Genomic DNA, 17186 nt, shown 5'->3' with positions numbered 1-17186 from the left:
ATTATTCATCAATTTTCATTTGACATCCGCGGTAATATGCCTATGAGGTTCATCTCTCATTATTCAAACAGTTATATCATACACTTTATCTGATATTGTACTTTCTCACATTCTAACCCTTTCTTAGATTCTTTCACAACCTGGCAATTCAGGCACTTGTGAGTGTACATCTGAATGTTCTCAGCCATGCTTGGTCAGTATGCTCTTGATTTCAGTACACTCATGAGTTCAGGGCTTTTCAAGTGACTGAATTCCTTGTGCATGTGAGTTATCAAGTCACATTAAAATGAAGATTCTAGATAGAGAGCTTCTGCATATTCTAGATCATAGTAAAGCATAATATCATTTTTCAATTTTCTCAGCTTGAAGTTCAAAAGTATCTCTTCTACTACTTTCATAAGATACTTGTCATCTGACATCTTATCATTCTTCAAGTGAGAGATCATGATGTTCACTCATTCTGATTCCTTGCATTCTCTCAGTGTGTTTAACACAAACATCTCTTGTACCTGGTTCACAGAACTCTCACTCATGAAATCAGGTCTGTAACTGATTGCATCAGATATTACAATGTTCAATTCCTTTCAGTATTTGATATGAAGATTATACACTTGAAACTTCAAGATTCAACATGCTAAGTGTTTGAAAGGTTTTATCATTGATTGTAGATAGATGAGGCTTTCATGATCTGTGATCATCATTGTTATATGCCTGTTGTCAATATATCTATCTCACAATGCCAGTGTGTGCTTAATCACTAGTAATTTCTTTTCATATACTGAGTAATTGAGCTCAGTGTCTGATAGTTTTTTACCATTATACATTATCAGATGCAGCTTGTCATTCTTACTCATCTGTAGAAGAGTGTCTCTAATAGCTCATTTAGATGCATCTGTCTTGATGTAGAAAGGTTTATCACAATCTGATTGAATAAGTACTGAGAATGTTATTATACATTTTCTCAGTGTGAGAAAAGCCTCTTCACATACAGTATTTCAGATAATTGAACAAAACTTCTTCTTTCACAGATTTGTATCTATTTCTCTTAAGAGATCTGAGAGTGATACAGATATTCATATGAAATCCTTGATAAATCTAGAGTAATATAAGACCAACTCAAGAAACTATTGTATATAGTGTATATTTCTCAGTCACAGTCAATTTGCTATAACATTCAATTTCTCTGAGATGAGGTGTATACAGTCATCACTCACTACATGTTCTATGAACTTCAACTCTTCTGTTTCAAACACACACTTGATTGATTTGATGTAGAGCTTATACTCTGTCAGAGTTGTAAGCACTTTATCAAGATACTTCAGATATTCATTATATGAGTTTGAAAAGACTAGAATGTCATTGAGATATATGAGATATAAGGTTTCATTCTGTTTATGAAGAATTGTATTCATCATCATTTGAAAGATAATGAGCATATTTGTCAGACTGAATGACATTGTCAGGAATTCAAACTTCTCTCATTATGTATTAAACATAGTTTGCAGAACTGACAGTTCATCTACACAGATCTGTCAGTATTCTGAGAGAAGATTAATCTTCAATAGATATCAGATGTTTTCAACTGTATTCAACTGTTGTTGAATCTGTGACAGTGAATATTCATTCTTGATCATAAGCTTGTTGAGTACTCAGTAATTAATACATATTTATCACTTCTCACTCATCTTTTTCACAAATAGAACTGGAAAGCCTCACATGCTTGATAAGAATTATATAAGATTATATTCTAGAAGGTCTGTGATCTGACACTTCTGTTCTTCAAGATGCATTTATGACAGAGAGTACACATTCTGATTGACAGGTTTTGCATCTCTTATATCAATCTCATGTATGAATTCTCATTTCAGCAGCAATTCTGATGAAAGATCTATTCAGAAGATCTTTTCATACTTCTTCAGAAGCTTCTTTATACACTTGTTCTTCTGTATATCTTTTATCTTGATTTTCTTCACTTTCAGATTCTGTATGACATACAGAATGCTTTCAGATGAGGTCTTATAAATTGTTCTCTTTACTTGTTAATGTGTAAGCAGATTTAATTCTTCTATATCAGAGACATGAAATGTCCTTCTCATATCAGTTAATAGAATTGTATGAATCATTTTCTTTCTATCAGTCAACTGTATATAGCATGTACATCATTGAATCTGCAGATTGAACCTTTGAAATCAATCAAGTTTAAGAATAAGGTTGTATTTCACATTCTGCAGCTCTCATGCTTAAATATAGCAAGATCATTCTCTGAAGTGCAAGAAAACTCTTACTCTTGCAGATAATATCAAATATTAATTATCAGATAATCTTATATGTCAGAGATTCTTCACTCAGCAGACCTCTTTCAATCTTCAGATTATATAATCATCAATATATTGTATAGAAGCTTCTATATCTGCTAACACTTTTACAGCCATCTCTCAATTCTTACTCAAGTATCCTCTATACATTAACATTTCAGGCCTTAAGATATTGAGATGAGTGTTTACTTCATTCTCATCTGTATCTCATTCAGAAGCCTGCTTCTTCTTTGCATTTACAGAATTTAAAGAATTATCTAACATGAGCATCTCTTTCACTTTGAAGGCTTTTCATAGAATATCAGTGAGTGTCTCTGAGCTCACTGATTCTGCTAGTTTTTTAACTCTCTTGCTTCTCTTGACTGTGTATGCTGAGTGTAATCTTTTATATCATGATTTTAGCATCTGCAGTTGAAGCAAGCTCAATGCTTGTGATATCAAGATTTTCACTCAGAGAATCTCTTTTTCAGAGGATTTAATACTTTAGTAATAGCATTCAGATCTAGATTCATCACATTCAGATATGTGACTTATATCATAGAAGTCTGATTATCTGTTCTCTGCTAAGACATACTCAATTGCAGTATTTTCTGTTACAATTGACTTGCTTATTCTCATACAATGAGAATGTTATATGCTTTTTCTATCATATCTGATTGTGAGATTAAGTATTTTCATTTCACTCTCAACTCAGGTGTAAGATCATGAATGAAGATCTGTAAATAGAAAGATGTTAAAAGCTCTTCATTCAATACAAGATAGTATAAGCTGAAGTGTATGAAGTATAATATAAGATCACTTACTTATCTACACTCAGTGAAGTGTTTATAACACTTATCTTACATGTTCACTTTCTCAAAGTTGTGCAAGATTCATTTGAAAAACTCATTCTATATTTGTAGAAATGAATATCACTTCAGATCTATGAGATTCATCTTTTCATCAGTTATTCATAATAACTTCACTTTTTCATGTAGAAATGTAGCAGATCTTAAAACTTGTTGAAATTCTGTTGACTGTCTATCTGTGAGTTCATATTCAATCTGATAATATGATCATATCTGACTTAGTCAGCTGATTGCAGCATTATTTTTTCAGTTGTTATTGAAGCTTGATAACTTCAGTAGATCTCTCAGCTTGATATATCTCATGCTTGAATTCTCATTCTATGCAGTGATCTCTGATGATATATATGCTTCTGAAGAGATCATGAACAATCATAGTAAGATCTTCAGATTTAATATAGTTATCTATCTGTATAAATGTTCAATCTTCTGCTGCAGGCCTAAGATCTGATTTTCTCTATTTTTATTAATGATGACAATTGCATCAGTGAAGCTCTTCATAGTGAATACTTGATCTGCAGTGAATGCTAATTGTTGTTTAGCTTCTGTCTCAGCCTGTCACTGTGTACACAAGATCTCAATCTCATTTAGAATTCTTGTACATGTACAGAGCTTCAATTCTGATTCAGTGATTTCAGCTGCTTTTCTTACTGCTTTGAGTAAATCCTCTGAGAGATTCTGCATATCTTTCAGTTCAGATAGCAGAGAAGAGTGTTATTTATATCAGCTAGAAAAGATATTCATTTCAGTAATTTCTCATTGATTATACAATGTCTATTATTATATCACTGTATTATTATATCACTATATCACTGTATCATTATATTACTATATTATTCTATCACTATATTGTTATATAATTTCTGTTATCATTGTACAACTTCAGTGATGATCACTCTCTTCTTTTATCTCTTTGAGTGAAGAGCAGTCTTCTTTGAATCTGATTTATTACTCTCATCTCTTTTCTCACATCTCATCTGTTCACATACATGGCATTCATCTGAATGTGAAGTTTTCCCTTAATAAGTGAAGTAGTATTAATTGAATGCTCTTTCACTCACTGCTCTTTATATGCTATCTTTTGAGGCATTCTAGAACCACACTGACATGATAACTATGAATCACTTTGTAGATGAAATTATCATGCCCTGGAGAAGCCTGCACTTCTCACTGATTTTTAGACATGCTATCAGATGTGATTCAAAGGTGCTTAAGCCAGCATACAATTACAGATGTACACCGGCTTCTTATATATTGTAATATTATACACTAAATTAATTAGCAGCCGCTATGGCCCCTTTACACTCATACGCGTACGCTAGTAGTTCGGAAGCGGCCGCGTTATTATCCGACGGTTGTACGTTCTTCCGAACCACAATTCAAATCATCTCTATCAACTGCTTATAGTGATGAGAGCAGATCTCATACTGCTTCAACCTCTAAATCTGTATTATAGTTGAATGAATTGCAATCTGAATTTTTCTGATTATTATAATACTATTCTATATAAGCAGATCTGAAATATTCTTTTACATCTTTTTCTCTCATAAAGTTCTCAACTGCATAATGTAAAAAAGCTTTAAAATCTTCATTAAACTGAGTATCTAACTGATCTCTATATCTTCTAATTTATTTCTTCAACATGTGAAAAGACTTCTCTATAGAATTATAGTCAGATAAATATAATAATAAGAATAATAGTTTAATATCTGTATCTCTGCAAAGATTCTTCAATTCTTGAGATTGATAAGTATTGCAATTATTCATCACTAAGTAGTGATAACTCTGTTGATATTTGAGTAGTATTCAGATATATACAAACTTATTAAACCTCTCTACATTGTAGAACCTCTGATATATATCATAATTAATATATTCATTGACAGTTATCACAGATAAGATTAATTATCTTTGAGATTATTTACAGAGCCTTCTAACATGATAAGAGAATTCTCTGCTTGATTATTCATATTGTTGATCTGCTGTACATTTATTTACAGCACTCTCATTCAAAAAGATCAGTTAATCAGAAAGATACTGAGTGAGTTGAATACATTATTCAGCTTGAAGTTCTTCATTGTGTTGAGTGGCTATGGGTTCAACCTATATTATAGAACTAATGAATTAGTAGGTTCTATACATCAAGTGATATTTGATTGCAATATTGATCACTTTCTTTCATGTCAAATTCAGTTTCTTCAACACTCAACCGCTTCACCACGAACTCGCTCGATTTTTCGAATAAGAACCTGCCAATAGATCCATCGAAAAGCCCTTGATCATACAAGCATTTTGACCCCATCGCTGACCGCATACCCCGTGTGGTGGTGAAGTTATCCAGCCAAACGCGAATCAGATGTTGTTTGAAACTCCTGTGTGGGAGTATCCCTCATTCTCCCCTACCATACCACAACCCCGGGCCAGATTGCCATACAAATTGTAAGGTGAAGAGACCTAGTCATATGTGCCAATCTTCTCGATTTTGGAAGATCTCTGATCTGTGATTGTGGAGATATCTGAGGAGCAACCTCCGCGAAAACCCTGTTCATCTTTGATGTTGTCACGCTCCCGGCCGCGCCAAGGCCCCGTTGCGGTTCCACACGGCCCATCGCTTCCATGCGGATGATTCCATCCCGTCTGAACCGGTTTCCAATCACTCTATGACATCATTCAGATATATCATAGAAAGATCTGATTGATAAATATAAGAACTCTGCTTCTATATAAGATCAGCAGATTACTCTTTCTTGATAATAAGATGCTGCTGAGGTATCACTTCAGCTATTCTCACTCATGAAATGAAAGAAGAGTATTCACTCATTATCTATATAGAATAGCTAGATGCTGACTTCTTATTAAAGAAGTCAGTGATTTGTTTTTCTCTGACTGAAATATATATAAGAGTTACTGTATATCTTATACAATCTTCTTAATATACTAAGTATTATATCTATAATATTCTTATAATAACTCTGTAGTCTACAAGCTTACTATTTAAGTAAGATAGTTAAGCTTATTTATACAGCTTCTTAAATAACTATCTTTATATAATACTACTAACTAGTCACTGCTTCAGTTCTATTATATTATAATTTAAATCACTTAATCTGATTATAAGTTTAAATCAGTTAAGCTCTAATAGACTGATATAATCTTATACATCTATACTGAAACTGATTTAATCTCATTCTCTGAGAGAAACTTTATATTATTCTCTAGAGTGTGTACATCTCTACTTTAACAGAAATCTGAGATTTCTGAATTCACTATATATTTTAATATAAGCTTTTTAATTACTCTATCACTGCTGCAGTCTCTACACATCTATATCTATTATAAAGATAGAGAGATTAAGATCAGAGATTCTCTGAGATATAAGAAAAACATCTTATCTGAATTTCACAGCTTTATCTGTACTTTTAAATGAAAATTTCATCTTAATCTGAGTCAGTATAATACTTATAAGATATAAGTAATATACACTGTTAACCTTCTTAAAGACATCTCTGTAACTACTTAAGTTATTAAAAAGAGAGAACTTGAGTATATTAGTACTATTATAACTTAAGAAGAATTTAAGAACTTTCTACTGAATAAAATTAAAGATTATTATAATCACAGCTTTACAGCAGTATAGCAGTTTAACTTATTATATTAATAAGATAATAAGAATTCTTTTAATTTTAATACAAAATTTGAAGAATATTGAGAGAAATTAACTGATAATTTAAATTAATTAAAAATATAGCTTTATTTTATAAAGCTGACTTATAAGATGCAGATAATAATATTATAATATCAGAGTCTATTAATTAATTATACTAAGCTTATTAATCTAACTTCTTAGATTTATTTAAATAATTAATTCTTTAAGAAAAAGATTAATAAGACTTTTTCTAAGTAATTAATAATGAAATCTAAATGACACTGTAATAACTTCAGTATGAAGAAAGTAAAGAAGAATTTCAAGTATTCTAATTCTTCACTCACTATAAAGAAATATTAAAAAAGATTTAATAAAAATCTCTGTTTCAACTGCAGAGCTGATAATTACTATATTAGTAATTATAAAAAGTTAAAGAAGAAAAGAAACTGAGAAGATATCTTCTTAAAGTTAACTTCTCTTCTGATAAATATATCTGTAAAAGATAAAGAAGAGAAAGAAATGAAGAATTAATAATTCTTATATCTCTGAGTTTATATTATAATTATAATATATACTCTGAATAAGAAAATATTAGTAAGATGTCTACTTAACTTCAGAGTAAATACTAACTTTATATTCTATTTCTTTTTTTTAATGAAGAATTGAAAGAAGATAGATCTGTCAGATTATATAAAATTTACTGATGAAATGAAATATCATTATTTTAACATAATTTAAGTGAAGTATGTAATTACAGACTTAGAAGAAATCTTTAAGAAGAGCAGTCTGCTTCTTCATATAGTTAATATTATAGATAAGAACATTATTCTAAATCTTCTATAATTGAGAGAAAATAATTCTCTCATTAACTGAGTCACTCAGATGTAACAGTATTATCTCACTAATGAAGAGATAGTAATAGAGAAATCTGAAGAGTTTTATCAGAAGAATCTTGAGAAAAAAATAGAGTCAATATACTATGTAACAGATGATTAAGACTTGAGAACAGATGAAGAAGTCATCACTCTCACTGTAAGATTAGCAGCAGTATCTGTTATTAAAGACAGATGTATATAACATCTCTTTATAGAATATAAAAATGTCTTTTTAGAAAGAGATGTAGTGAAGTTTTCTGATATCAAGATATAATATAAGATTTATCTTGAAAACAGTGTAATAATACTGTACAGATCTCTTTATAACTTATCTGTAAAGAAATTGAATGTTCTGTGTAAATATCTTGAAGAAGTGTAATTAAAGAACTGAATATATTTATTAAAGAGTTCAGCAGAGATATCTATACTCTTTATACTTAAGAAGAATAATAGACTACATCTATACATAGACTACAGAGGTCTTAATAAAGTGATGATTAAGAATCACTATTCATTACTATTAATTAATAAGATGATCAATCAATTATCTGAAGTAAAAATTTTCTCAAAGATTGATATATAAAATGTCTATTATAGAATCAGAGTTAATAAAGATAATATTTAAAAAATGACTTTTCATATTAAGTACAGTAATTTTAAATATCTTGTTTTATCTTTTAATCTTTGTAATACTTCAGTCATCTTTCAGATCTATATAAATGAGATACTGTGAGATCTTGTTAATATCTTCTGTATAGTATATCTGAACAACATTCTAATCTTCTCAAAATCAGAGAAAGAATATGATACTCATGTTCAAGAAGTATTAAGTCACTTGAGATAGTATTAACTCTATATAAATACTGAAAAATGCTCATTCTACATGCAGAAGATTGATTTCTTAGATTATATTATTAAGATAAACAGTATTTCAATGAATAGAAGTCAGGTCTCTGTCATTGAGAACTGACTGACACTGCAGATATATCATGAGATATAGATGTTTCTAGAATTTATGAATTTCTACAGATAATTCATCTATATATATTCACAGATTACTATCTCTCTTACAGATCTGTTAAAGAGAAGTATGAAAGATAGAAAAATGAAACTGTTTATTCTCACTCAAGACACTGTACAGATATTTATAGAATTGAAATAAGCTTTTATAGATATTATAATACTGAATCACTTTAATTCTGACTTACTCATCAGTATGAGACTGATATATCTGAAAATGAGATCTATGAAATCTTTTCACAGTTGACACTGAAGGCCTTTCAATATTGAAAGAATTAGAGAATAATCATCTCTGAGAAAATAGATAATGAATTATCTATGAGAGAAGACTTTTTTACAGAGTCTATAAGATATTGTGAATAAAGATCAGTGATCTTCTTCTTCAAGAAGTTATTACTCATGCAGAGAAGATATAATACTTATAATCAGAAGATATTAACAATTGTCAAATTCTTTAAGATCTGATGATATTATCTTCAGAGTAGTAAGTACTCAGTGTAAGTTCTCACTGATTATACAAATCTGTGTTACTTCTTGATAATAAAGAGCTTGACAGAATGTCAAGTCAGATAAGCAAAGCTGCTTTCAGAGTATAATTTCTATATCTGATACTGTTCAGATCAGCTTAATCTCACTGATACACTGTCTAAGCAGTCTGATTATAATATCATTGATACAGAGAAGAATTCTATAAAAGAATCTCTGTTATCACTGTAGAAGAAGCTAACTGCAGAGGATTAAAATTCTCTGAAGCTCAGAAACAGTGTCAGTAAGACAGCTGTGTAACTCAGTATAAAAGATGAAAGAAAACTCAGATCTCTGCAGAGAACTGACACTGAAGATTATGAGCTTCTTGTATCATGTCTTACTATTATTGAATTGATAAAGAATAAAATGATCTACAATCTTTCAATCTGACTACTTTTAAAATTCATTAATAAGTTATAGAAGAGAAACATCTCTACTGCAGCTTAAATTCAGAAGTTGAAGAAGAAAGAATTCAGTTTAAACTTGAAAGAGACAGACTCTAAGTAAGATGATACTGCTAAGAAATCAAGTTACTGATAACTAGAAGAATGTGAACTTCTACTGCTAAATAATTCAGTCTTCATCTCTTATAGTAGAGCAGTGTGTTAGAAGTTATTGAGAATTCATTATAATGATTTTTATACAGAGCACTTTAGATTAGAGAAGACTGAGAAGCTTCTAAAATATAAATATATTTAAAACAAGCTCTGAGTAGATGTCAAAGAGTATATTAAGACTTATAATATCTATTAAAGAATAAAGATTTCACAGTATAAGTAATACAGTGAGTTAATATTACTGCCTGTTTCAAAGAGCTTATAATAGAATCTATCAATGAATTTCATAGTTGACCTGCTGAAGTCAATAAGAGTCAAAGAATATGACTCAATTTTAATTATTATTAACTACTTTATAAAGATGACTAGATATATTTCTATTCATAAAAAGATTAAAGCCTCTGAATTGACTGATCTGTTTTTAAATACTATCATTTATAATTATAGTGCTCTGAAATCATTAATAACAGATTAAGAATTCCTCTTCATCAGTAAATACTGATCAGCTTTTTACTATTATCTTATAATAAAATATCTTCTCAGTATTATATTTCATTCACAGACAGATAATCAGACTGAATGTCAGAATCAGACACTAGAACAGCATCTTTAAGTATTCTATTCATATTATCAGAATAATTGACTCAAACATTCTCTAACTGCTGAATTCATATATAATAATATAAAAAATGCAATCTTAAAAGTATCTTCTTTCTATACTTATTATAAATACAATTCTTCATTACTCAGTGATGTTATGAATAATATTTTAAAGAGAGAAATATACAGTCAGAATATTAAATAGATACAGAGAATAGAGTATCTCTCAGTATCAGAAGTAAAAGTGAGATTGAAACTTTTAAATAAAATTCATAAGAAGATAGTGAAAAGCATTTATCACACTTAGAAGTGATAGATAGAATACTATAATTGAAAACATCTTTCAATGAAGTTCTTAATAGAGAATCAAGTACTACTTTCAGTAAAGAATATCAAGATAACAAGATTATATAAGAAGCTTAGTAAGTAGTGACTAGAATCTTTCTCAGTAACAAGAGTAATGAGTAAGTAGATATATAAGTTAAAATTACTTATAGAATTGAAATCAATTTATTCTGTTTTTCACATTTTCTATTTAAAGCTCTATAAGTAATATCTCAGAGTGAAGCTGTCTCAGCTGAATAATATTGAGATTAAGAATGATACTGAATATCTTATAGAGAAAATATTGAATAAGTAAATATATTACAGCAAGCTTCAATATCTTATGAAATGAGAAGATTATTCATTATCAGAGAATTTATAAGAACTGCTTAAGTATTTGAAAAATGCTGAGAAAGAGATTGTAAGTTATAAGACAGCTAGTAGAAACTACTCTGTTATATATCAGAGATATTAAATAAGAAATACTGCTTAAGACTTCTTATTTTTTCTTAAAGAGTTTTTTAAAGATAATTTTACAGTGATGAGCTGATATTGTATAAGCTCTGTAACACTCTTCTTCTATTTTCTCTTAAAGGATTTTTTAGAAGTTTAATAAGACTACACAAGTGTAAAATTCCTGAAATAGTTAAAAGAAAAGAAATATTTGAAATTAATAAAAAGATTAATATTATTGATTCACAGATCACTGCTATTCTAATGAGACTGCAGCTCACTGAAAAAGTAAAAAGAGAGATCAGAGTCTACTTATCAATAATCACATTCTTATCAAACTCATTCTTCACTGTTGAAGTCTCTGATATCAGTATCTTTATCTGCTGAGAAGTTAGTACTACAGCACTGCAGAAGAGTATAAGAAATACATAAAAATATCAATTTATTAACTTATAAAGCATCTCAGTTATCTGCTTCAATTAAAATGAAATTCTCTTCAATTAGTGATTGATTTTCATAGTACTTTCAATAGCAGTATTAACTGATCTCTTCTTAAAATCAGTTATTCTAAGATGTTTTTTCATCTTGAAGATTCACACTTTCATCTTCTTTTACAGATAAGCAAGAGAGATCTTCTCAGTCTTGATAGAATCTGTTAACACTTAAAGCTTCAAGATTCTTACTCTGTACTGCTTAAGTATCTAGACTTCTTATCAGAGCTGATACAACATCTTTCTGTGAGATAATACTTATAGAAAGATAGAAGTTATTATTACAGATATAACAGAAACAACAGAAGTAAGAGAAGAGATAAGTATATAAAATCCTCTTCTTCTTCAGCTGCTTAATACAGTGTAGACAAGTAGTAATACTGATTAGAGACTACACTGAAGTCTTCTTATAGAGAGAAGATGAAGAAATTACAGAACTCTGCAGATCTAACTCAGCAGTATTCTGAGCAGAGCTCAGACATACTGTGAGAGAGAAATTACAGATTAAGCTTCTCAGAGTCACTGTTTCTGAAATCAAGCTCTCTCTGAGTTTCTCTCTAAATGATTACATAGAGTCATATATCACTGTGTTGACTGAGAAGAGAGATAGTGTCACAACAGTGATAGAGAGAGTAGAGAAAGAACTGAATATAAATGAACTGATCAGCAGAAGAGATGACATCTCACTGCAAGGCATGATAACTATTATCACAGCTGCAAGAGAAGCAGAAGAAGAAGAAGAAGAAGAAGATGTGATAATGAAAGTGATGCTTCTGCAGTCTGTTAATATCACTGTCTTCATCTTCAACTGAGCTTTCTTAACAGTCATGAAGACCACAGCCACACCATAAAGACATTTACTCACTAGAAAACATCAGAATAAGCTCTTTATTATTCTTTAAGAATAATACTCTCATGCACTCACTGTTGCAATTGAGAAAGAGAAAAGAAAAATATTTCACAGAGAGAGAGATCTTTTTAAAAAATTCTATCACTACTGTTAGCTTTGTCTCTAAAAACATATCACTTTTACAGGGAATTTTATATATAGAATGAAATATATTAAGAGATCTGTAAGTCACTTATTAACTACATTTTTCACATTTTAAATTGATATATAAGAAACTCACTTATTATACATTTGATTTGAATGAAGATGAGAAAAGAAAGATCTATACAGTCAGCAGAAAAACTCATCTATTTCTTTGTATTATGCACAGTATATACACTGTCAATCAGTTGATAACTGTTGTTATATAATAAAGATAACTTCTAATCTGATAATCTTGAGAACATAGAGACTATACTCTTAAAGAGAAGAGTATTATTATACTCTCAGTTATGTCAAGACTCTGTTACAGTTTCACACAGCTCATTACTTTTATACAGATGATTTTATCTCATCTGAACCAGTTTTCAATCACTCTATAATATTATTCAGATATATTATAAAAAGATCTAATTGATGAATATAAGAATCTTACTTTTATACAAGGTCAGCAGATTACTCTTTCTTAGTAATAAGGTATTACTGAGGTATTACTTCAGCTATTCTTGCTCATGAAATAAGAGAAGAGTATTCACTCATTGTCTATATAAAATAGCTAGATACTAGCTTCTCATCAAAGAGGTCAGTGATTCATTTTTCTTCAACTGAAATATATATAAGAGTTACTATGTGTCTCATACAATCTTCTTAGTATACTAAGTATCATATCTGTGATATTCTTGCAATGACTCTGTAGTCTATGAGCTTGCTATTCAAGCAAGATAGTCAAGCTCACTCATACAGCTTCCTAAACAACTATTCCTACATGACGCCGCTGACTAGTCACCGCTTCGGTTCCGCCATGTTACAGATGTTCCAAAACACCAACGCCAAGTCTCACCCTTGTACCGCCCTTCTCAATCTGGCCCATCCCTGGCAGAAAAATACAAAAAGATATCTCAGTGATAATATCAAGTATATAATCAACAGTTACTTCTGAAGTGCAATCTTCACAGTCTGTCTTCAGTGTATCTAGACATCAATGCCAAGTCTCACCCTTGTATCACTTCTCTTAATCTGGCTCATCCTCAGCAGAAAAGTACAAAAAGATACCTCAGCAACTGTATTTAATACATAATCAGCAGACACAACAACTATAAAATCAGTATATCTTAAGATCTGACTGAGTCTTTGATCTCTGCACAGTGAGATATATTAAATCTAGTTTTAATATCTTAATATTCAATAGATTCTGCAAGGGATTGAGAACAGCAACACTAGATTTCTATTGAATTTGAGAATTAACTCTATATTAATATAATCATTGACAAAGTCTTCTATTTTAAGATATAAATAACTAGTTTCTCTACATCTCACTGATAATATTTATATTATTATATAGAAACAGACTTATATTCTCTATAATATTAAAACTCTGAAGAGAAAAAGTCTTGATAGAGAGTATACAGTAGTGTATATCTTAGCAGTTTCTATCTCATTCTTCTGCAGCAGTTAATGTAAAAAAAAAAGATCTTAGAAATAGTTTTTTACTTCTCTTAAAAAAGTAAGATGTTTTTCTCTGAGTTTTACACAATATTCTTACAAAGAATTAAAAACAGAGCTGTTTTCTGTCATAATTTCATATTCTTTTAAGTAAGAATTACTTTTTCAGTGACTGAAGAGCTTTTATTAATACTTAATTCTTTTTTACACTCTTTATTAACTGATTTAAGTTGCACACTTGTTGTGTGAGAAGAATTGAATGATTTAGAATAAAATTAAATAGTTTTAATCAATTTCTATGCAAAAAATTGATTTATTTTTTATCAGTTTTTCTCTCAAAAACTGTTATATTATCTGATTTATTATCAATTGATATCATACTTTTCCTCACTGTATCTCAAGAAAGAGATTGTAAAGATTTTATTGATTTATTTCAAAAATTAATTTTAGTTTATTAGATTCTCTTCAAAAATCTAACCTAGTTACTAAACTAGTGTGAAAAAAAATCAGGTATTTTGTATATAAAAGTCTTTTATTCTTCTTTTGAAACAGTCTAACCAACTTTTCAATTGAAAACAGACTTAGAAATCTCTTAATTAAAACAGTCTGATTAACTTTTCAAAAGATTTTAGTACATATCTCAATTGAAACAGTCTGATCAACTTTTCATTGAGTGAGAACAATGAGTTCAAAAATACACTCAGTTGATGTGAAAAAAGATGCTTTCTCAAATACTATTTCTGAGATTAAAATTCTGAAGAGAAGAAAGAAAGAGAAAATAGAGAAATAATAAGTTCTTAAAATACAGAAACTTGAAAAAGTAAGCAAGATTCTTGAAAAGCAGTATCTAAGTGAGATAAATGAAGAAGTTCTGTTAATTCTTCATGCTCAGACTAGACAACTACAGAAGATAATCAAGTTCAAACTTGAAATTTCAAACACAGTTCAAAAAACATTGAAAATTTCTAGTATAATCACTGACTTCTCATCTTACTCTTCTTTCTTCTTTTCTACTTCTTCTTCTTCTTTGAATCAGAAGAAAACATATGCTCAAGCAGCTGAATCTGCTGTCTCTAAATCTGCTATCTTAAAACATGCTCAAAATCCTGAGAAAACTGAGAAGAATAATACTCATACTTCTATTGATAGAAAAATGAAGAAAAAAATGTAAAAGAAGAAAAACTTTCAAATCTTCAGAAATAGAAGACTTATTCTCAAAGTCTCAAACCAGAATATCTTACAAAGAAACAAGCTAAACTTAAATCTCATTTTCAGAATCAGAAATGAAATTAATCAGCAGTTCTTTTCTCAGTTAATAACTGATATTAAAGTTCAAAAACCAGTTATAGCTTCAATTGAGTTATTCTTCTTTGAAAACTCTATTATTCTGACTACAATACCTGAATTTAGTGCAGAATTCCTTATTCAGAATGAGAATCTCTGAAAATCAGCAGTAGAATCTTTGTTAAACATAATAATTCTATCTGAGAGAGATAAAAAGTGAGACAAATTCATTCTTCATGATATTTCAGTTGAAATTTTTGACTATGAAGAAGAAATACTACTTCTCAAAAATGAATTAGAAGAATATAACTCTATTCAACTGAGAAAAGAGTCTGTATGATTAAATTCAATTAAGTTCAGACAAAGTAGAAGAAATGCCTCTGTTCTAGTATATATAAAGACACTTGAACAGTCAAAGATCTCTGAAGTAAGAGTAGCAGGTTTGAAAATGAGAGTTTATGAATACAAAGACTTAAGAATGAATCTCAAAGCTCAAACACAGTGTTTAAACTGTTAAAGATATAAATACTTTATAATCTTCTATTTCAGAGACTTAAAATATGCATTCTATGCCAGAGATTATAAAACTAGTGAGTATAAATGTGAAACATGCTTAAAAAGAGATAAAATATATTAACATACTATGCTTAAATGCTCTAATTGCAAAGAAAAACATGTATCTAGCTTAAAAGAATGTACATTTACTTCAAGAACTCAAAAGAACTGAAGAAAAGATAAAGCTCAAAGCAAATCTAGAACTGAAGAGAATAGTTAAATCAATAAACTTACAACTATAAGCTTAAAAAGAAGAAACTCTTAACTATCTAAATCTTCAAACTTTAATTCTTCAGCTAAATGTAAATAGAATTTGAATTCTCAAACTTCTGTTAAGATTAGAGAATTGAGAAATAACTCTGATAATAAACTAGATATAATATAAGCAGTTGAGATTTCTACTTTTCAGAATAGTTATAATCTACTATCTGATAATAGTGATTAGATTCTACTCTACTCTCTTTTAGTATAAATATACAATAAAAATAATAAAAAAAGTTTAAAAACTCTTCAAAAATCATATTTATTCAAAATAATGTGAATAGAAACTTAAATTGTATTTATTCTTATCTTCAAATTGTATTTGAATAAAAAGTTAATTTTATACTACTTCAGAAGCTGAATTTTAATACTGAGTAAAAATATATCATTTCTTATTTAAGCTACTACTACTTTTTATCTCAAAAGTCTAAGATAAAGTCAAGAGTAGTAATCTATGAAAGAAAGAGATCAAGATATTAATTTAATCTAAGATTTAATATCATATCTAACTCTGATATTCTGATGAGTGATATTATAGATAAAGAGAATGAGTTTAATACTATACAGCTTATAAATATCTATAATGAAAAGTTATTGAAGAAAAATAATAACATCTGAATAATTAATAGAGAATTTCTGAACATAACTTTATCAAGAAACTCTATAATTATAGAAGATTTCAATACATATTATCTCTGATGAAATTCAGAATATAAAAGAGTAGTAAGAGCTGATAATCTGATTAAATGAATCTTTGAGTATTCAATAGATTTAGTTAACAAGTCTGATCAACAAACATTCTTTAGAAAAGATATGAAACAGAAATCTATTATAGATCTAATCTTCATATTATAAAATCTAATAGAAAAAAGACTTATAAACTGATTTATTAATTCAAATGAGACATCAGAATCAGATCATGAGATTATTTAATTTAATAT

At 29.1% G+C, this 17186-nt stretch overlaps 1 protein-coding gene across 1 annotated transcript; it reads right to left on the bottom strand.

Annotated features, from left to right (window-relative positions):
• Window positions 1-5215: 5215 nt before the first annotated feature.
• On the bottom strand, window positions 5216-5778 carry BDBG_16666 (uncharacterized protein; the record flags this gene model as incomplete). Its single annotated transcript, XM_031724569.1, has 2 exons — window positions 5216-5263; window positions 5569-5778. The coding sequence occupies 2 exons, from the start codon at window positions 5776-5778 to the stop codon at window positions 5216-5218; spliced, it is 258 nt and encodes an 85-aa protein (XP_031577351.1).
• Between the last annotated feature and the right edge of the window lie 11408 nt (window positions 5779-17186).

The sequence above is a fragment of the Blastomyces gilchristii genome (assembly GCF_000003855.2).
Source record: "Blastomyces gilchristii SLH14081 genomic scaffold supercont1.4, whole genome shotgun sequence".
NCBI classification, from domain to species: domain Eukaryota; kingdom Fungi; phylum Ascomycota; class Eurotiomycetes; order Onygenales; family Ajellomycetaceae; genus Blastomyces; species Blastomyces gilchristii.
The sequence above is the reverse complement of the archived record's forward strand: the minus strand, read 5'-3'. Positions and strand labels throughout refer to the sequence as shown.